The sequence below is a fragment of the Argopecten irradians genome, chromosome 2 (genome assembly GCF_041381155.1).
Source record: "Argopecten irradians isolate NY chromosome 2, Ai_NY, whole genome shotgun sequence".
Lineage (NCBI taxonomy): Eukaryota > Metazoa > Mollusca > Bivalvia > Pectinida > Pectinidae > Argopecten > Argopecten irradians.
In genome coordinates this window covers 6,044,469-6,068,274 of record NC_091135.1, presented here as the reverse complement: position 1 = coordinate 6,068,274, position 23,806 = coordinate 6,044,469, and the positions used below count along the sequence as shown (strand labels likewise).

Genomic DNA, 23,806 nt, shown 5'->3' with positions numbered 1-23,806 from the left:
CTGTAGCATACTTTGGTGAAAGGGATTCTAAGTTTGTAAAATATGTATCACCTTGACCTTCATTAAAGGTCATGGGGGTCACATGACCAAGATCAATATGCCCAGCAGAAACATGATCCCATGTCAATAGCATGTTTGTAGTATGGTGAAAGGCTATTTTGTTCAAATAGATGACCTTGACAATATATAAAGTGTTCAAGTTCAAAATGGCTCAGTATGCTAAAACTTTCAGAAGAGGAAGAAAGAAACTCTTTTGAATAAAATATTACATTTAAGTGGTACTCACTAGATATATTGGCTTTTAGCATGCGGATGTATAGGGCTATTAAGTTTGTTAATTCACATATTGATCTTTTAATTGATGCATGTGACAGGGTTAAATATGCAAATAGCGCCTGTTTTCAAAAAACAAAGAGGCAAAAAATGCTACTGTGTATATAGCTATTTGCATGTTGAATACACATACTGTTAAGGAAGCTATCTCCACAAGAAAGCAACAATTAATTAAAAAAATGAAATAAAAAGAAAAGGATGATCTCTGAAAATCTTCAGCTAAAACATTTTTAAATTTCTGCAATGTTGTGTGTATTGCATGTATTTCTAAATGTCTCGGAATGTTTTTGATGTACATGTGGTAATAATATATATAGCAAACGATTTTGTTGTGTGTTGAAGTATTTACAATGTATACAATATTTAAACTTGAAGATTTTGCATGTTTTCCTGTGTTTTTATTTTTCTTGGTAACATTATCTTATATTAATTTTTAAATTATATTTCCTCTTACAGGAAGAACAGAGAGCTCGCTTAAAAGCAGAAAAGATTCGCATTGCTTTAGAAAAAATTAAAGAAGCCAAGATACGAAAGGTAGGTTACAGAACCTGGACAATCATGTACAAATGGGTAGATATCATCAGCTAATGGGGAGATATAACCTTTTGCATACTACTTTTATTTGGGTTTTGAAGCTATGAGATTAAGATCGTTTAAAAAAATTTAACAGTGGTGTAGTACTGTATGCAACCCAATAAACGCCCAATTATCGCCTCTCCCCTTTTTGAGGCCTCATTCTTAGCCCAGGCATTAGACCAAAACTATCAAAACTTTATGGATTTGCAATAATTTTGTCTTAGTAAGCACAATTTCATTTTTTTTAAATGCCCTGGGTGCTTAGTGGGTCGAATGCAGTATACTTTCTGTGATATAATGAAAGTAGACTTAAGGAAGAATTAAAACAATTTCAATTGAACCTGAAAACTACCAATCTTTGTGATTTGATATATGGCTATAAAAACACACCAAAGGATTACTTATAATATTGAGTCGTGCTTGATCATGGCCCCGATGTTTCATTCAACATCAGATGTAAAGTAAATTTCATAAATATAAAAAAATAAATTCATATCAAACTTTTGATTTTCCATGGCATTTTGTTTTCATTGGTGTGTGCTGATATCTCACCTGGGAATCTGGATTTCTTCCAAATCTGAATCGTGGCACTTCCTTTTTACAGAAATAATCAAATTGCTGCACATATACATTTTACAGTAAACAAGATAATTACAAAAAAAAATTTGTGATACGAAAGTATGACTTATGATAATTATGCTAGTCACCTTTGACCCTGGTCTTGCAGCTGTTTGTTCGAGCGTTTGCCAAAGATGGAAGCAGTAAAAGCATTCTGGTGGATGAAAAGATGTCCATTGGTCAAGTTTGTAGTACGCTGGCTGACAAAAACCACGTTAGGGTCAACTCAAAGCTGTCTGTGGTGGAACATATGCCTGATCTGTTTATGGGTAAGTTAGTGTTTTCATGTCAAATTCTATAAGCAAATTGAAAAAATGATGGACATGTTATGCAAAAACATTTCATAAATACATTCGAAAGTCATGTGATATGAAGCGTCAGTGGTTGATCAATTGATAATTTTTCCTACCCTTGTTTTCAATCCTTTTGAGATCATGCCTTCATCAGAGTTGGATATTTGCATTGCCATCGACAAAACAAAAGACATTTTTCTATCATTATTATCTCAATTTTTTCTACACTTGAATATATGTGCAATTTTTAAGGTTGATCGTGGATATTTCGAAAGTAAGAATTAGTGAGCAGGAGTGTTTTAAGGGCGACAGAGTGCACAAGAGTTTTTTGAATATACATGCATATTTTAGTGTCAGTTGTAGTGTCAGAATAATGTTTTGTTATACCCTGATATAAATTGTAGCATTTTTTATCCATTTCCCACATGGATAATATATATACAAAAAATATGTTAAAAAAATGTTACAATGTAACAATTCTCCTGGGTATGAAAGCTCATGGCTTCAAATGCACCAGACGAACAATGACTACCATGATACCATTGGAATATTTAATGCCATGTTTTGTCTGGATTACGGTTTGAAATACCCCTCTGTGTAAATGTTTTATAGCCATTCTATGTCATTATGTGATTTATGAATTAGTGAAAATGATTCCGACTGGCATGTCAATTACGTGTCACAGACCGTATCCTTCAAGGGGAATTAGATTGTGTTGTGGAAGACGTAGCCAGTAAAGGGCTGTGTTTGGCTCCTAGGGCTAATTACTGTCCAGTGTCAGGGTTAGGGTGTGATTCAATCCAGAATTATAGCCTCATGAATATTCATGTTCGTCAAATATAATCTGTCACAATGCAGTCCTGAAGAGCAATGACATATGGTCAATACCACGACAGTATAATATATCTCACCTAAAAACTGTTATCATGCTGTATCTCGATCACCTAAAAACTGTTATCATGCTGTATCGCACCTAAAAACTGTTATCATACTGTATCTCGCCTAAAAACTGTTATCATGCTGTATCTCACCTAAAAACTGTTATCATGCTGTATCTCGATCACCTAAAAACTGTTATCATGCTGTACGTATCTCACCTAGAAACTATTATTCATGCTGTACGTATCTCACCTAGAAACTATTATCATGCTGTATCTCGATCTCCTAAAAACTGTTATCATGCTGTATCTCGATCACCTAAAAACTGTTATCATGCTGTATCTCACCTAAAAATTGTTATCATGCTGTATCTCGATCACCTAAAAACTGTTATCATGCTGTATCTCGATCACCTAAAAACTGTTATCATGCTGTATCTTGATCACCTAAAAACTGTTATCATGTTGTTTCCTTACCTAAAAACTGTTATCATGCTGTTTCTTACCTAAAAACTGTTATCATGCTGTATCTCACCTAAAAACTGCTATCATGCTGTATCGCACCTAAAAACTGTTATATACTGTATCTCACCTAAAAAACTGTTATCATGCTGTATCTCACCTAAAAACTGCTATCATACTGTATCATCTCACCTAAAACTGTTATCATGCTGCTGTATCTCACCGAAAATTGTTATCATGCTGTATCTCACCTAAAAATGTTATCATGTTGTTTTCTTACCTAAAAAACTGTTATCATGCTGTATCTTGATCACCTAAAAACTGTTATCATGTTGTTTCTTACCTAAAAACTGTTATCATGCTGTTTCTTACCTAAAAACTGTTATCATGCTGTAGGGAAAAAATTAAAGTTGAAATGTCTATCACTTTATTTTTTTTGGTTGATAACATGAACCTTTCACAAGATTCTAAGATGACGTATTCAAAATCTCAATAAAGAAGATTTTTATTCATATATTTTTCTCTGAAATTGCTTTCAAAGATAAACAAAATCTGTCTCTCTGCATTGCATGATCTTATGTTAAGTAGTTGTTCTAAAAGTAAAACAGATTCTTGTAGAAAGCCATTGTAAAGAGCATTCTTGTTAAGAGAGCGTTCAAGTGTTTTTGTCTCGTTTGAAATGTCGATTCTGTATTTAGCCTGGCTAGTTAATTACAGTATAAAACATCACAGGAATGGGGGGGATAACCAGTTTCCTTTATTACCGCGTCTTGTAATTAGTGGCAGACCTTGGAGATAAACTCTCCTGTAAGGTGTGAAGCAATCAAACAAATTCCCAGTCCTGGGTCAACTTAACTCCACCAGTAGCTTAAATTAACAAGGAATGGTAAAAATACTTTGCCACTCTAAAATGTCAGATTCATATTGTATCCATTCTTTTTTCTGCCCATATCCTTCCATTTTCCACACATTATCTTGTCCTATCACTATCTCCAACACTAATTGTAACTATTTGAACTTCATACTTCAGTAACAGAACCACCTAGGTGTGTCATGCATGTGCTATGGTCACTGTGACTTACCATATTTCCCGGAGTATTAGCCGCTACTTTTATGTGGACAAAAACTAAATAAGATTACCAGGGGTATATTTTGAACTTAAAAATAAAGTCATGATTCACATGCAAACATGATATATATTTAGTCACTGTAAATAATATTTAGTGTCTTAATTGTGACCTGTTTTTATAGTCAGTGTGACCTATATTTATAGTCACTGTGACCTATATTTATAGTCACTGTGACCTATATTTTAACCTCTGACATCATTACAGATATAAAGCAGTTGTCTGTGTAGCTTGCCCAATTTGAATGTTTCTGGAAAAGTATAACATACTTGTTTATAGTTTAACTTAAGTGTGTACAGTACATATGATATACTTCCAAATAACACCATTGGCAAAAATAACCTGCTGCAGGCTAACTGGTAAGGAAGACCTAATGGCTATTTGGGGTTTCAAGTTTCAGTCGAGTTCCTGTAACTAATCTGAAATGTGTAGTAATTACCTTGTACCTTTTTCCAGTTTGTGAAAGCAACCTTGTTTTAGAATGTCATGTAAAACACACCACCAGATGGCTTTAATTATGTAATAAGTAGATTTAAAATGAGGATCTCAACATGGTTCGATGCACGTTTACCCTGAACTGTTCCAAAGTAGCTGTATTCTAATCTTTTGATAAAGTTACGATCTAACATGAATTACTTTAATTCTTGTTTATTCAACTTCAAGAGATGTTGCGATATTGTTTGGATTTGTTCAATGTAAAATCTGAAATGTAAAAACCAGATGATATATGTTAAAGCTGTCACTGAAAACCTGGCAGTGCTCCTGCCATGGTATGTAGTTAAAACAGGAAGTCACTCTTAACTTCTAAAGTGCTGAAGACAGCTGTGTCGGATGAATTTGAAACGGGAAAAACGAAAAGTTTTATTGATAGAGAGGAAATCCTCACTGTTATGCAACAAAACAGTCTTAGGTTGGCACATGATTCTGGTTTAGCTACAGCATCCTGGTGCAATAGTTCTTATAGCATTGTTCTAATGGTTTCTCAGCTGAATCATATCTATTGTGGTTCAGGCTTATTACTGTATATTTTACTGTAACACTTTGTATGTTTGTGTAATTTTAATGGACTGGAGAGAAACTTAACTATGTGAGTTCTAGTGAAGAGCATGGTAATCATTTGATACCAAACACTTAACACCAAAGTGTGGACGAAGTTCAATATTCCATGTAAGCAAAAATCATTTGCAATTTGGAAACGATCCATTCATTGTATCTCAGAACTAGGATGTTTTTGACATACATAGAAATATCTTTACAAGTTATTTGGTTTAATTTTTTCATCTCGTCTGAATGTGGTAAAGCTTGGTATCCATTGATTAGCATTATGAATGAAAGCGGCATAGTCTTGTCCCAATATACTTAACTTTTAGAAACAATTCTATATTGGATTATCTCCCCTTGCGACATTTCAGAGCGGATATTAGAGGATCACGACTCGTTGGTGGAGAATATGGTGATGTGGACCCGCGACAGTAAAAATAAAATCATGTTCGAGGAACGGCAGGAAAAATACGACTTATTTCGTAGACCAGAGGTAAGAACTGCTTTTGTAACTCATGTCATATTTGTTAAGGTTTCAAAAAAGCAATATGTATTGTCTCTCTGTTATCTCTTAAAACACGTATATTTTATAGAGAATTTCTTATCTCCATCGCCAACAATGTTGTTGATGCTGTTTTGACTACTTTTGAATACGATTATAGGTTTGTATGCTAAAGTTTGTCCATAAAGAAGAGGTTGCTTTACCTCTCAGAGCTCCTGGGTCTATCCTCTCTACACTTTTAGGACATATCTGTTCAAATCAAAATTATATATTTATTTTATTGTTCAATTATGAATTGCAATTCTGTTACCATGATATTGATTGTTGTTAATTTTGTATGTTATATTATACATATTTTTTCACAGAAATACTTGCTTGTTAGTTCTTCATCAGAGAAAGGAGCCTCACTCGATCCTAGTAAACGCCAAAGACTTATTTATGTGAGTTTTATATCAATGATATATGTTTTTGTATGTCAGTGTATATTTAAATAAAACCCGAGCATTTTTTCACATGCGAGACAATCTGCAAAGTCTGTCTGCAAATATGTTCCTTGAAAATGATAAAACTTTGTCAGTATATATATAAGGCTGGTTTCTTCATGGTTGTATGAAGTAAGTAATTTAAAAGCTTATCTTCTTCCTAAACTCATTGTCTATTTCTGTGGACAAGAAAAGTCCAGCAAACTAAAATTCCTGCTTTTTAGGAACTTTTTCAAAGACACAGACATTTTTATTTCACTATAGAGTCTTAAAGCTTGTTTGTTTAGTTTAGATTAAAGGCCAATCAACAACCAGGGTCGTTTAGGGCTGACCTTTAATTAAAAGACAATAATGGTATAACTTTTTAAACATATTAAAGTAAAGAGAAGGCAAATGCATTCTTAATCAAAATGGTGTTTCAATGGCCATTTATGCCATAAAGCAGAGGGGAATTTCTTACATGTAATTCAAGAATAAGCATGTATGTTTGAAATTTGAAGATAATCAACCGTTTCCTCTTTTTGACTTTCAGGAATTTTTCACAGGAGGTGCCCAGGTGCCAGAGGTTGAGGGTGTGATGTACTTAAAGTCTGATGGGAAAAAGGCCTGGAAAAAATACTTCTTTGTTCTGAGGGCGTCTGGTCTCTACTATAACCCAAAGGGCAAAATCAGTAAGGTGAGGTTGGGTGTTAGTTCTGAGGGTGTCGGGTCTCTACTATAACCCAAAGGGCAAAATCAGTAAGGTGAGGTTGGGTGTTAGTTCTGAGGGTGTGGGGTCTCTACTATAACCCAAAGGGCAAAATCAGTAAGGTGAGGTTGGGTGTTAGTTCTGAGGGTGTCGGGTCTCTACTATAACCCAAAGGGCAAAATCAGTAAGGTGATCGAGGTGAGTGTAAGTTCTGAGGGTGTCGGGTCTCTACTATAACCCAAAGGGCAAAATCAGTAAGGTGAGGTTGGGTGTTAGTTCTGAGGGTGTGGGGTCTCTACTATAACCCAAAGGGCAAAATCAGTAAGGTGAGGTTGGGTGTTAGTTCTGAGGGTGTCGGGTCTCTACTATAACCCAAAGGGCAAAATCAGTAAGGTGAGGTTGGGTGTTAGTTCTGAGGGTGTCTGGTCTCTACTATAACCCAAAGGGCAAAATCAGTAAGGTGATTGAGGTGGGTGTAAGTTCTGAGGGCGTCTGGTCTCTACTATAACCCAAAGGGCAAAATCAGTAAGGTGCATGAGGTGGGTGTTAGTTCTGAGGGTGTCAGGTCTTCTATCAACTTCAAGGGCAAAATCACTAACTTCAGATTTTTAAGGATTTGCTTGTATTTTTTTTCTGAAAGCATTGAGACACAAAATAGTCCTTATGTTTTGGTCTGTGGACTATACATTTATAGACATACGAGGAATTACAGATTAGTTACAAGACAAGGGAAGCAATCTCTTACTGATGCCTTACCCATTAGCAAAACATAAGTCATTCAAGACACAAAAACACTTCACCTGTTCAAGAAATTGAAGCCTCGATAACAAGACTACGTCAGAGCTTTTGATATTCTTAGGTCTAGTCTATGAGAAACCTTTCTATGGAATGTTTTCTGACTTTTTCACTAAAGGCAATTAGTCATTAGATGTTAATTAGATCTTTTGTTCTTGTGATTCAAAATCAGTCTATAAGATGAGCATTCTTTGATCTTAGAATTTAAAGGCTTCTAAATTACACTTTAACATAACAAAATGACAGAGGATGGTAATGTTATTTATATAGAGAAAAATGAATCTCACTGTATCTATCTCATCACAGAGAAATTGGAGCTGCTTCATGCTGCATATTTAACATTATTGAGTAACCTTTCTATTTTGGAATACCTTTGTATAAAATAAACAATTAAGTTAAACCTAAACAATAGTCAGTATTTATAGATAGTGCTATTTCCTATTCCTACTTCAGTCTAGTGGTGGAGACTAAACAACATTCTATCAAAGGCTCGCACCAAGTGTTCGGTGACGTTGGAGCTCTTCACTGCTCAGCTAACCTGTTTGTTTTAAGTTACATAACTATGGGTAGTTAATGTAAAATGCATTGGCAACTGTTCAAAAACCTCTCTACTTTTTGTGTAGCCAAGTCAGAATGGGAAAACAACATGGCTGCTTTAAATGTGATATATATGTACATATTATATACCAAGTGAACTCAGTCATGAAAAAGCTCAAATTGCATTCTGATGCATTGCAAAGGATTCAAACTTTCAGGGGAAGCAGATCTTATGATCGTGTTGGTAGTGAGGAAGTTGAGTGTGGCACGTCTGATGCATTTATTACATCAAGGTAGATGGCACGCTGAAGTTTCCATGGCAGATTGTTTGAGCTGACGAATATAAACTTGTATTACACACTGGTAAATTTCAACTTTATGGTGAAGCTGGCCATCAGAACTTACTGTGGAAGTTTTTTTCTGTCCTGTTTGGAAGTTTTCATTTTCTGTCTGAAGTGTTACAATGTTAGCTGAGAAATCTCAATACTTTAGTTAATCATATTAATTTGCTTTGTGTATCTCAAATATTTTTTACAAAATGCTACATGATAAGAAATACTGAAAAGGAAGATGACCATGAGGATATAATTGAAATAGATATACAAGATGAATTGTAAGGGGAGCTAATTAAACTGCCATTTTGAAAGGGAGATAACTGTTATTTACTATTAATTTTTGTTTCAGTCGTCCAAGGACTTAACCTGTCTCGTTCAGTTTGACTTTGTGGATGTGTACTTTGGCCTTGGCTGGAAAAAGAAATACCATGCTCCTACTGATCACTGTTTCGCCCTCAAGGTAAGCATCCCGTTACCGACTCGTAGCGGTGGTAGCAAAGTGGTTAAGGTGTCCATCATTTTAAACATCAAGTGAGAGTTAAGCTTGTTTACCATTGTAAATCCCATGGGACTTCAAAAAATCATCAAAGGGTTACAAAATATGAGAGATTTAGCTAATTTAGGATTTTATCTATATATAATTGATATTAATTTCTTTATACAAATTCTTATTAAAGTGGTTTATATATCCTAGGATAAAATTTTCCTTGGAATATATATGAGTTCAGTTAGTTGTGTACAAACCAGTCCAGCTTGATATTAGCCACATATTGACTCAGATTTGGGGCAGGAAATGAATATTTATGATACATAGTTTATAGACTTTGACCCTTTCGTAAACTTCCTAGTTTTCATATCTATCCCCGATTTCCTATCCTCTTTCACAAGTGAATTTGCTTCCTGTCTAATTTTGTCATTGGTTATATTCCCCATTTTCCCATTATTGATAATAAAGATGTATTTTCATCAATTGGAATGGTCAGTCTGGACATAATCACCTAAATGTCCTGTCTGAATTAAACTTCAACTAATGATGTATTTTACAATAGGAGATATTGGTAGCTAAAGTTAATTATACCAATATCTGTTTGTCCGTCTGTCTGTCTGTCTGTTTATCTATCTATATGTTGGTCTGTGTAATGTCTGTGTAATGTTCGTCTGTCTGTCTGTCCATCTGTCTGTCTGTCTGTTTATCTAGATAAACCATTGGCCTCCTGGACGACAGTTCTTTCAATGTTAAGATCTTAAGTTAAAGGATAATTTGAGGCCATGGAGTAATCTTAAAATATGTTAAGAGCATAAAATCATCACATTTAGGATTTACGGATAAAACATTATTTTGTTCAGATCTCTTCATATCATTTCAAACAATGTTAAGAGATCTCCATTTTATCCTAAAGGCAATCCATTTATTATTTAGATAAAAAAAATATGTATCAATTTAATAAAGGTTAGGATGGTATATGAAGATATTACTTCCACTCAAGGTTGAGATGAGACAGTATTGACAATATAATTCCGAAAAATTGATTCTGATTAAGACTGATATTTTGATAGATCATCCAAATCATCGCTCAGATGTTAAGATGATTTTGTTCAATGACAACTGTTCTAAATCAGATGAAGATGGTCCTATTTAGTACCATGATATTTTGAGATTTGAAAACTCAATTATATATGTTGTGTTCTGATAAAATGAAGAAATTATCAAGCAAGGTCATGCTATATTCTAACATTTACGCATTCTTTAGTGTTATCAAATAAATTACTCTAGAATGAAGATCCCAGTAGAAAAATTCCTCAATGCTTGGTACAGTTTTAGCTATTTTTTTTTTTTAATGAGTGATAAGATGATTAAAATGCAGTTAACATGGTATAATTTCATGTTTGCACCTTTTGGTACTAAGATAATTGCTGGCTTCACTAATATGCTCTGATGAATTCCACACTGATCTGATATATAAGATAAGGCTAGTCTTGATTCTGAAACCTTCAAAACGTGAGTAATAAATTAATCATGCACTAAGGGAGAGGTCATTATAAGTGACATTTTTTAGGGAGGGTTCATTTAGGTGGGGTGGGTGTAACCTGATAAATGTAACAAAAACCTTAACAACATAAGTATCGATGAAATCACCCAAGAAATAATACACGTTTTACTTTGTTTTTGGTCCGTGACTTAATCATTATGAGAAAGCAAGTTCACATCCTTCAGTCCCGGCTTATCGTAATCACAAGTTTAATTTTAGCCAGATTTTGTATGTGTGCTCTTGTGTTTCATACTGTGAGATCCATTATAAAGTGTAGCAGTGTTTTGGCTGCTAAGTCCCCCGGTAGACACATCACCCCTGCCTATATAATAACACAGAGGGACACAGATGTACTGTAGCACGTCCACTTAAAGATGAACTTTCTGAAGTGTCCAGTTTTCCTGGGAGATCATGTGCTGTGATTTTCCAACAGCAAATCTGAGATGAATTTTAAAAAGTGTCGTGACATTTGACTGGCCTTGACCTTCAGTTGGAACACAAGTTTAACTGTCTCTAAGCTTTCACTTATGCGTACATCATGGGACAAACCACATTTTCTAAATAGGGTAGGCAGGCAGTCTCATTATAAACAATTATCCCTTATCAGATGTCTGATAGGAGAGACCATGCCCCTACAGGGTACAGTTGGGATCTTGTAACTATCTCGCTTATCACTAACAAAAAAGGCGCTTTTGAAGATGAAAATTGATATTGTGCTTTTCTCTATCTGTGCAGCATCCTCAGATTCAGAAGAAGACGTCAAAATATATCCGCTACTTCTGTACGGAGAATAAAGCTGCTCTGGACCAGTGGGTGATGGGAATTCGTATAGCCAAGGTGAGCACGTCTGACCATTGGTCTGGATTGTAAGGCTTATATAAATGTCACCGTAGTGATGTACTCAATGTAATCAATTATATATCGTAAAATAATTTCAAGAAATTTTGTAGACTTTTTAGATATAATTTGAATGATCAGATGTACAAATTACATTTGTTGCGTTGCTGCTATCTTCTCTGTATAAAATCTAGACAGTGGTTTCATATCCAGAGCACTGTATGTTAGATGTATAGTTGTGTGCCCTTACAAGTATGGTATGGTGGTTTTTAGTTTAATTTAAGTTAAGTATTTAATGAGCTATAGTCTGTTTTAAGGAAATTGTGTAGAGATTTTTACAATCACAAACATGTGTGTATCTGGGTCAAGTTATTTTGTGTCAATCTCGTGACCTTTAAGCTATTAAGTATACACTGAAGCTTTGTTAACTTGGAAGTCAATGGGACTTATAATTGGATTACAGATTCATACACATTTTGATGATATATTATGGTCTTTTCAAATGAAGGGGAAATTTGTCATTTGCAAAGGTTCTTACAATTTACTGTTCATGTCATATAAACTCTCTAAAATATATCAAAGATGTGGAACTTGCATCACTTACAGAGGATGTGCAGTGCATTGTCATTGCATAAGGTCACTGTGACCTTGACATTATGGTCAACGGTCAAATATGTGTCAATAATTTTCTCTAGACTAAATACTCTTTAGATAATATGAAGTTTACTATTGTTCGTTTTCTTGTCCTTGACCCTAGACTCGGAGGTCAACTCTGATGCTAAGGACTAGTGGAATAGGGCAAACTTACCTGTAAAATCAAGTACTTATACATGTTAAGTAGAACCAGAGCAATTTAAATTAAAAGAAATAACAAATTGAAAATTCCCGAAATTAAATTGTATTTAAAACAAAAAAAGGCATGATATTATGTCAGATAATTATGTCTGTTAAACCATTAGTTATCTCCATACGCTACAGTAAAATTAAGCGCTTAACTTATCTGTTTCAGTATGGGAAGCAACTCTTGGCCAACTATGAACGTCTTCAAAGGGAAGTGGCATCCTGGGATACTCGTGACCTTCGGAGCAGCATATCCGACGATTCTGGGGAAACCATTCTTAATTTAAACACAGAGGGAAATTTAAATGACAGTCGTATTTCTATGCCAGAGCCTGGATCACGACATTCTATAGTTGCTGTGAAAAATACTAATTTAGTGCGAAATAGTTCAGGAAGTGATAGCACAATCGTAGAAGATGATGTAGTCTCGTTAGAAGTGACATCATCCTCATCGTCTTCATCGCATCATCACCATCACCATCATCATCATGAGAGGAAATCTTCATTAACAGGACAGCATTCTATGGAAATGGGCGGTATGCCCAAACAGCCTGTTAAACGTGTCTCCTTCAGCAATACCCATAGTGTAATAAACGCAGACTCTGGGGAAGAGTTGGTTCATGTAAGACATCGTGATTCAATCACCAGTGCATCGACGGACTCCAGTGAGGATTCCAATTCTAGTGGAGAAAACAGACACACCATGACATCATCCAGGAGTAAGATGCGCGCTAAACTTCCTGTTACAACAGGCACCACAAAGCAGATTTCTGAAATGTATCAAACGGCCATGGAGGGCAGTAGTGTGTCGTCCTGTGATTCTATGGGCCACGAACGCAAGCCCTCAATAACAAGTCCGGTACAAACGCAGGACAAAGAGCGGAGAAAATCTGCTCCAGCATTACACGAGGATCGCATAAGGCGACATGAAAGAAAAGGTTCGGACGGTAGCCGAGATAGTCGTGAGAGTCGAGATAGTCGAGACTCGAAGTCGCTGTCTCAGTCCCTGGATTACACAACAATACCCTCAAATCCATCGTCAAAGAACACATCTCCACAAAACCTTCACGCTCTCAATAAGGTTCCCCCCTCCCCACCTCCACTTAAATGCCCCACCCAGCCCTATCCAACTTGTCATCCCGTGATTCCACCCTCCCCTTCATCCTCAAGTCAGGCCCCACCCCTCAAACTTATGATGCCAACATCCCCACCCCCACAGCGAGAGATGGTGTCTTCTCCGCCCCCCTACAGGGACATGATGTCTCCCCCGCCTCATCCCCCGTACAGTCGGGATGAGATGATGTCTCCTCCACCCCTTCCTTACTATGGAAAGTCCCAGGGCAGGGCTCCACCTGTGCCACCAGCCCCATCTAATATAAGGATGCCGCAGCCATTGATGTCGCCCCCAGTGAAATCCCGTCCTGCCCCTCCCCAACCACCACATCAGAATTATCCACAACATTCAAATTACCCCTCACAGCACTTCCCCCAACCCCCATCCCCAGCCCCCATGCCCTCTCCTCCTGTTTCTGCAAATAAAAGCCCGCCCCCTCCAATGCCTCCACCTGGACACATGACCAAACCCCCATCCCCCTTACCCCTGTCACAGCCACCTTTGCCCCCTCCACCCACTTCCATGCTTCAGACACATATATCCATGGCCCAAAGTAATCTTGCAGATAGCCCATCTACTCATATGGGTTCTGGTTCTCCTACCCCCTCCAGCATGTCGTCCCCTTCCACTCCAAAGGGGATGGTACCCATGCCCCCTCCCATGCCTCTCCTACAAAACCAGTATGTCGGGGGTCAGTCTGCTTCTGGTATGGGGCATATTCGTCGATCATCGAAGTCCGGATCCGAGACAGTTGGAGCCTCACCAAGTAAAGCCGCCATTCCGGTGGCACCTCCCACTCCGCCGATTGTCATCAACCACTCGGTGTCCTCACCAACTGTCAAGAATCCCAAACACACCCAGGTCATGTCGACATCTGACCCTATGATGGGTGGCGGTGGGGTAAGAACCTCCCTCCCGGAGTCGTCCTCCTCCCCTCAGATACCTCAACATGTATATGGAGGACACCAGGGGTCATATCAAAGTAGTCACCAGGGTCCCCATCAGGGTGGACCACATCCAGGTGGACAACAGGTGCCCTACTCCACAGCGTCCCAGCAGGATAATACGATGTACGACCAAATACGTGTACGCCCTGGTCCACAGGCCAGATCCACCCACTCGTGTAATGTCCCCCCACCCCCTCCACCTGTCTCCATGGCGATGCCCCGCCCCCACAGTTCTGCCGGAGTACGGATCCAATCATCCCACTCGGAGCACTCCACTCCATTGTCACCATCACAGGAGGAAGGAATATATGCACAGCAACAACCACTTCCATTTATAGCAGAACTGTCTAAGAGACCTCACCAAAATCGAGGATCCAACGGGAAAATTCCACCAGCAACGCTGCCGAAACCTACAGATCAAAGCCAATCAAAAACATCTTCTAACGGTGCTAGTTATCATGGAGGTCCTCATGGGGGCCCAAATCATCAAGGTCACCCCCATGGGGAGCCTTTGTATTCACATGGACAAGGTCATGCACACCAAGGATTCCCACATGGGGAGCCCCATCACCAGGGGCAGCCCCAGGGGGGACACCACCATCCTTCGAATGGACCAGCAGTGCCCCCTAGGCCAAACTCTGTCAACTCCAATAAAGGGGGAACCATCGACAATAAAAAAATGTATCCACCTCCGCCCCCGAAACGGAGTGAAACAACGCGTTTATCTAGTGAACTTCCAGGCCAAAGTGATAGTTCGGCAGTGACGACTCATATTGATCCTATTTACGAAACGTTTGAGGAATGTGATGGAATGATGGATATAAATGACCTACCCCCACCCCCTCCAGAACTCTTAGCTGGGTTAGACAACCCAAAGGAGGGATCCGTAGGTAAAAAGGGGAAACCACCCCCTCCGCCACCCAAGCGTAACAAGGATACGCAATTATCAGTGCAATGATATGAAAAGTGCTAATCAATTATTTTTAACTCGTTTATTATGTTCAATCAAGATATTTACCTATTTCAAGATGCCAAATGCACTTCATAAAAAAATCAAACTGACAATCTAATCTACCGTACCTGCATTAAATTAATCCTCTTTGTAACAGAAATCTTAGGTAACTTCAGTGGTTTACCAACATTCCAAGATCTAGATATCAAATTCATCTCTGAAAAAAAATAGTAGTAGCTTATAGCAATTTGGGAAGAAATTTAGAACATTTTGATGTAGACTTTTTAAATTGTAAACGGAGTTGATGCACCATTATATTTCGAAATATCTATAAAAATAGCATTAATTCTACGCACAAAGATGAGTCAGGTATTTCCAAGGGAGATAAATGGAATTGTGTAAAGTTATTTTTTGAAGTGTTATTGCATCTGATAGGAGGTTAATGAGATATCAACTTGTGCTGTGAGATACAAACGTGTGCTATTTCTCGAGGAGCGCCGATAGTGCTCCTGAGGATTACATTTTATTGTGTTATAGTCGAAAGGGGATTGAAATTACTTCATCATATATTACTCATTGTTCATTTTGCATCTGGAATGCATCATCAAACTGCAAGCATTTTATGTAAATTGCATTTATATTTATAAATGGTAGAATTCCATGGATTGTCCTTCATCTGGATCCAAACATTCACGTTGTTTGGTGTTAAGTTAAAGCTGACCGACAGGTGTCTATATAAGAAACAGGATCCAAACACTAATTATTCTTATGAGTACTGAAAAATCTGGGATTTGTTTTTGTTTTGGTATCTTGCCCTTAATATCGATGGATCAACTTGTCTATAAACAGTATACAACCTGCTTCAGCATTATTGGCCAGTTTAGCCAGGTTCTCTAATTATACAACTTTTTTCCATGCATAGATTTGACCCATACTGAAATGTTCATGAATGCTGTAGTTTATAATTCAGATTAGATAAAAAATTCAGCCTGAAGATGTCTCAAGGATCGCCACTTTCCTGTTATATATTTATACAAAAAATAGTGAAAAACTTGAACACCTCAATCAAAATAAGATTTTATCTACGAATATATTTAACTCTCATGTTACTCACTTAGGAAGATATACAACTTCTTTAATTATAATTGTTGTGATTATTGTCGTTATTTAAGATGCAGTGTCAGTTATGATAAATGCCATCAGTGTTGAATATATATATATACAGTGAGGGACACTCCATGTATTTCTAGCAAGTGTTGTGAAACTGTGTGTGCTAATTATAATATAAAGAGAAGTGTGCTCATTTGCCCTGCAATATTCAATAATTTTTTTTAAATTTTATGTGATGAAAATGTTGATGTAAAATTATAGTGCTAATATTTTGAGTGGTGCGTTTTTGTACAATTATCCTGCATGTTATCTTAACCTAAATGAGAGTTTGAGTGCAAATTAAAAATAATTATACCACTAACAAAGTGAATTTGTAAAATAAAATTTAAATAAATTTGAAAATGTTTCCAAAATTAAGAGCTGACTCTTTCAATTAAGATACTAAAAGTAATTGATTAAATGACAGAACATACTTGAAGATGATAATTTTTTTTGAAAATATGTGACGAATCCTGTTAGAGAGTTTTGTTATGGGTCAAGGGAGGTAATTCGATGCCAAATCTCTCAAAAAACTTGTAATAGGGAGAAACATGTAGGATATAGACGTGCCACTTATTTTGTCTATAATGAACGACAGCTTTGTAAGTTTCCATTTGCATTACATTGATTGAGTTCATTGTATTGCCATAACCATGTTTGAAAAATCATGTTTTGAAAGTTGTTTGCGTTTCAACCAATTTGTATGAAAAGTGATATACAATGTATTAATAATTACCCTATATTATGCAGATTTTGATATTATTTTTAAAAATATGCTGTTTGCCAAGGCATATTATGTGTATATACTGACCAATTTCAAAACGAACAAACTTGTATCATTCTACTTACAAATTGAAGAACTTCTATTCCTCCAAATGAATTTTAAATTGCAGCTGGTTAATGAATTCATCTATCTGGCTCTGTATGTAAAAGTTTATTGTCTCTGATCAAGCTTTATTGCAGTTGATTATTTGACCCCAAATTAAAGGACACATCTCACACTCCGAATTGATAATCTAGCTATTTTACTTTCGTATTCATAGACTTGAGTCATAAACCAGATTTACCAGTGTGTATTTTTTTAAATTTTTTTTTGTAAAAACAACTGAACAAAAAATAAACTATGGATATAAGTTTCAGGGAGTCAAGGTTTTTACTTTTCAATTTTATATAAGTATGTGCCATATGTGTTGGTATTAATCTAAAATCATTAAGTATTTTAAAATGTTTCTTTTCAAAAACATTCTTATTGAATCAGCTATTTATACTTTTTTCTATTTATACTTTTTGATACTAAAAGATATATGATTCCATCGAACAACTCTTTTATCATCATTGTTTTTTACACCGAGGTAATTCTTTAACATTAGTCAATCAAAAATTCAAAGAAAATTCTATGGGGGAAAACAATGGTCTAAATCATACCTAGAATTCATACAACATAAAAGCCAAAGTTGATTCTCACCAAAAGTTATATACCATATTTGACCTAATAAGCGCCCAGGGCGTTTAAAAAATTGAAAAAAATGAGATGGTGCTTAATAAGACGAAATTATTGCAAATCTATACAGTTTTGATAGTTTTGGTCTTATGCCCGACAATTGAAATTAGGCCTAAAAAGAGGAGGGGCACTTATAGGGTCTAATACAGTACATCAAATACAGCGTAATCTTCTATATGAATAATTCAGTTTCACAAAAATTGATGCCATCACGCAATTTCAAAAGTACAATACATTTAATAATTTCCTAATAATTCAATTTTGTTAGAGTACTTGGAGTATCAATAATCCCAATTGTCTGACAAGCTAGTTTTATGCACTTTCCCAATCTTATTAAAATTTAACTTGTAATTCTGCTCCACTTTGATGCTCTGTGATACGCTCCAATACAAGATTTACAGGTAAAAACTCCCTGTTGTGGGTCACCTTAGCCTGACCCCTATATATAGTTAGCCAATGTGTATGCCACTTATGAAACTTTTGGTGTGATTGCATCTCTCGAATGTTTTAACGACTACTACTACATGAGATGTTCTGATTTTAGGTCAAGGGTCATGCTGAGGTGATCATGACCCTGAATGTGGAGTTGTTGGATCATGTATTGGAATGTATGGTAGAGTATTGAACGTAATGGAGCAGAATTACAAGTCTATTTTTTTATAAGTTGGTGTTTTCAAAGATTAGACAATTTATCGCTTGAAACCATGATGCAAACTTTCTGGTTGTCTGCCTATACATAATCAGTATGAAACATTTATGATAAATGTTCTTTTATTTAACAATCTTTTAGGGGGAATAAAGCAACATGGGAAATTAAAGTATTTTTTACGGTCAATTAATCTGATATTATTCTTTAAATCAGCATTTCATGCAAGGTATTTTGACATAATTTACCAATAGTGTTGAGAAAGATAACTTTGACAATTTTGCCCTTCCAAATTGTATGAACAAAGTATTAAAAGGCAATTTGACTGGCGAAAGCAATTTTAAGAAAATATACTGCTGGTTAAAGTTCATATTACAAAGATATTTCTGTCTCTGATATAATGACTTGTTTACATGGTAAGATTGTGATTATTTGTTTTGTAGAGAGAAACCATTAGATGCTGTATGTGTGTTACCATATTTTACCAAGAATATGGTATATGTAAGTCGTAATTGTTTGAAAAAATGCAGGTAGTGTTTAGCAGATCCAGATGCTACATTTATGATATGCCAGTTAACATTTTACATGTGTCAAAATTTCATTTCTCATCGTTGGCATACTGGTAATTTACAATCATGTTCGAAAAAAAGTATTTTTCAGAATGTTAAAGCAAATACAAAATCATAAATGCTGTTTTAACATGATTTTTACTTAGTTTTATTCACATCAGGACTTTTGATACCAGCTTATAATTAGTTATCAGCCACAATTTTATCAATGCAAAAATTTATAGATTTTAATTTTATAATTCTGAGATACAGATTTTGAGTTATATTTAGTAGGATGTATTGCTGTAATAAAATGAAGCTGACTTGTTTAGATTGTATGTGTATGAGAGCATAATCCCACATCAGAGCTTTTCATCTTTGATTCTCCTTTTAATTCTACCCTTGTTGGCATGGTAACTTCTGAAGAGTTGTCCCCCTTTAGTGTGAAAATGTGTCCACCTATTTCCTGTTTGTACGTGTTTTAACCAATTTTACCCCATTGGTATCAGATGTTTTAATTGTTTATTTTACAAGGTTTCGATGATACGAAACTTGCTAGTCAATTGGTGTTTAATATATTATTGGAATGTACGTGTATTTGTGAAATTCTGTTTGACTTAAGCTTCTAAATATAGTGGTACTACATTTACCCCGACAAGTTTAACTTGCTTCTTTTTGTACCTCTTTTTGGAAGAGTTTCATGCATAATCGGTTGCATTTTGTGTATATTTCCTGTAGCTGTCTATGTATTAACTTGAAAGAGTTTCTTTTTCTTGCGCAAGTCCCATATTTATAATTGACATATCAGACAGATCATGGTCACTTTCCCCTGTATTAACCAATCAGCTAGCTCGGCCTGTCACCATATACATTGTATAGCCAGGTATGTTTGCAGGTTGAAAATATTACGATTTTGACTTAAAGCCAGAAAATTAAATTCTAATGATTTAAAATTTCCACACAAAGCAGGAGTATATATGTATATATTTTTGCTCATCACTTATGATTTCGTTATTATATTTTCTCTATTACAATTATGTCCATCAAAATGGCAAAAATATTATCCTCTCTGCAAAAATGACTGGTTATATGGTAATGACTCTCACTGGGTCTTGCCAGTTGTGTATGTGCTAATTAGTTAGCACAGGGAGAAACCAATCTGCTCATATATGTCTCATTATATACGTACATGATAGAGATCAAATCAAGTTATATACGAAAAAATATATACATTGTTAGAAGAAAAGAAAAAAATCTATCATTTTTATATAATGATTATCCATAGCTTTACAGGCGAATTCTTTGTATATGTTGGAACATGTGGGGATGAGTGAGAACGTCATTGTCGACATATTACATCTCAAAAACTGCGTACTCAACACCTGCCAACCCCATGATGGGAAAATGGATTCCTCTATAGCTCGTTCCATTAACCTGTAGGGTTGTCGGGGAGAAAAGTTTTTAAAACTTGCTCGAACTGACAATGACAATAACGTGTAAGTGTTTAGAAACCCTAGAAAATTTGTCTCCAGTATAAAAGAAAGTTGAATAAATTATGAATTTAAAAATGAATGTTGGTTTATGGTTGTCTTTTGAAAAAAAAAGTATGTATACATGTACAACGTATATATAAAGGTCTTAGCCATTATACTGTACTCTGTTACAAATGAGTAAACATATTGAAACAATAAACAACTTGTAACTTTGTAGATATATACCACTAGCATTGTCCCATCTAGGACTTCAGATAGGCAATTGTCTGGAATCTATTTTCATATATCAGAGTTAATTCCCTTTGCATGTATAGATCTATCTACAATGTACATCCTCAGTGGTCGATAGAGATACATCAATAGTGCTCCAGTTAGTTCAGATGGGTACACGGGTAAAATACCCATTGAAAATCTGTCAATTTCCTCTAAAAATTGTATGAACGTGTACAAATTACCCCTACAAAATACCCCACCCAATTATGAGCGCTTCCATATGCATCCAGAAACAAAATCAGAAGAAATTTAGTAAAATCATTTATTACTTAACACTGTAATCATACAACTTTTTCAAACATATTATATGATACATGGTGGGTACAGGCCTTGAAAATCCTTGAATTTATGTGTTGGCCTTAAATTGAAAGTCCGTAAATTAAGAGTTTGGCCTCGAAAAGTCCTTGAGATTCACTAAACAGCCTTGAAAAATCTCAATTTTGTTTTAAAATGATATTTGATTCCTCATTCAAAAATTGTATTATGCATGAAATGAACATGAAATTTGATCAGACTTGAGGCAGAGGTATTGTGGGAATTACCTGAAATCCATATTTTTTAATTCGACTCTGGACCGTGTTCTGTTCTGATTCAGACATATCTCAATTTAATGAATTATTACTTCAAATCATTAGTGATGGTAAATGATCAGTTAGCTATTGTTCCAAAGTTGTAGCACAGAACATTTGATATTCATATCGATTGAACTAAATTTGATTTCAATCATAAATGACAAAAAGGTCTTTTTCAAAAGTCCTTAAATATTTTTTACTGTTAACCATTATATCTGTTAAAAGTTTTGTTTGTATGGAGTTTTACCCTCCCTTTTCAAAAGTGCAAGTACAGGTGCAATTACCCCAATTAACCCTTCCAAAAATTGATCTTGAGCACTGTATCAAGCACACCAGGCAATGTTTTTCTAGTTAAGAGGCAATTTTGACTATATAGCATTGCCAAGCTTTCCAATGGACGACTGCTGACTTATACTTAAATAGTTTTCCTGTAAGATATGTTTTAAATGCTAATATATTTGATAATGAAACAAACAAACACATTCTTCAAGTTATCACAGATATCAATTTATTTTTATATATAAAAAGCATTTAAAGTTAAATAAATAAAGTTTTACAACTACAGTATTTAAAATGGATTTAGATGTACATGTAAAGTACAATTGCACTGTTTGCTTTACACAACAAAATATTGCACAGGATTAGTTTTGCACATAACAATAAGAAAATAGAAAGGAGAATAAAAACAAACTTTTCTCTAGAGTTATCTGCTCCTGGCTTTAGAGTTATCTCCCCTGTGCATTATAAACAGCTCAGTGGAAAAAAAGAACTCATTACAAAGAGATTGCATTGTGTTAACTGTCCAGCAGCTAGCACTAAATTGCCGGTTATTTTTGTGAGATGAAATTTTCGCGATTTTGCGGGACATTACTAGGATCACAAAAAATTGAATCTGTGAAATATTGAAAAATGGTTGAATGATATCTTTCTTTAATTCAATCCATATCGTGAAAATTTAAAATCACTAACATATGATATTCTCCTTTTTAGATCAAATTGTGAAAATTTTGGTCCATGAAAATAACTGGCTATACGATATGTAACATGTATGTATATGTTACTACCGACCATCAAATACTCTGTATTCAAGGGTATGGATATTTCAAAGAGCATGCACCACTCATAATTGTTTGAAACTTTTTTATGTTGGCATTTGAAAGTCATATATCCAACATATTGCTTATAAATGATAATACTTTAATATAGTTTAGTCACAAGTGAGTGTTCATATTAGATTTTGTATTTCAGAAACAATAGCAATCTTAAGATTATACATAATCACATGCTTAAAAACGTTTCATGATTAAAAGTTAAGATAAGAAATTTGCTTTTTAATTTGCTACTATCTCCCGTTCCTGACTTCATCATGCTTTTGTCCTATCATTTTATTATACCAGGCAATCATATTACACTTAGAAGTATTGTTACAGTATGTCCCTCACTAGATAACAAATTACAGGTTCTGTAATTAATAAAATAATTCAATCGTAATTTCATAATTTGAAAAATATGCACAACAATAAATATGTTTAAAAGCTACATGAATACCGTAAATTGGGATATTTGTGATGTGGTCATATTTTGGCTTAGTTGTCCTTTGATATGAAAGGACAAAAAATTTAACACACAAAAATTTGACTTCATGTATCAATAACTATATGAGGTTAGTTACTAATATGATCATGTACGCCTGCATGGATAAGTATCTTATCATATTACGTAAACATAAATGGTATGCTCTGTCAACCAGAAAATATGGTTATCTGTACGATCTCTTCTTTCTTTTGTGAAAAAATGTATTTATACATGTAGGTATGTGAATATTAAGCACTTCTAATTTTCTATTGAAGTCAATATTCTAAAGGGTTGTGTTAGTTTCAAGATGATATGACTTCAATCACATCTGTTGATCTATATGCATATAGACAAAAGGGTCATTGCGTTATGAAGCACAAATACAACTTCAAAATTGTATTTTTTTCTTCTGATCAAAGTTATGGGTCAAAACTTGAAAGAACATATGGAAACGCCAAATTTAAACATACCAAAATTTAACCACCTAATTTCGATACAACAAAGTCAAAATTTCCTCACACTAAAACATCCCAATTTACTGCAGTCCTGATGAATTAATGGTTCCACAACATTTACCAGATTTAATAAAAAAATTAAAGTGACTTTTCTATAGTTAATTAAAAAAACAAATTCATAAATTTGATTTAGAAGGTGATTGTCTG

The 23,806-nt window shown here is 35.2% G+C and overlaps 1 protein-coding gene across 7 annotated transcripts in view; it reads left to right on the top strand.

Moving 5' to 3' along the window:
- Positions 1-20,803, top strand: part of LOC138314252 (ras-associated and pleckstrin homology domains-containing protein 1-like) — a 122,739-nt gene extending 101,936 nt beyond the window's left edge. For all 7 annotated transcript variants that reach the window (XM_069254490.1, XM_069254492.1, XM_069254489.1 and 4 more), the window contains 8 exons: positions 790-867; positions 1,637-1,796; positions 5,700-5,821; positions 6,196-6,270; positions 6,845-6,988; positions 9,017-9,127; positions 11,433-11,534; positions 12,544-20,803. In XM_069254490.1, coding sequence (XP_069110591.1) covers positions 790-867; positions 1,637-1,796; positions 5,700-5,821; positions 6,196-6,270; positions 6,845-6,988; positions 9,017-9,127; positions 11,433-11,534; positions 12,544-15,393 — 3,642 coding nt within the window. In that variant the 3' untranslated portion in view covers positions 15,394-20,803. The remainder of the gene's footprint in view (positions 1-789; positions 868-1,636; positions 1,797-5,699; positions 5,822-6,195; positions 6,271-6,844; positions 6,989-9,016; positions 9,128-11,432; positions 11,535-12,543) is intronic.
- The last annotated feature ends 3,003 nt before the right edge of the window (positions 20,804-23,806 follow it).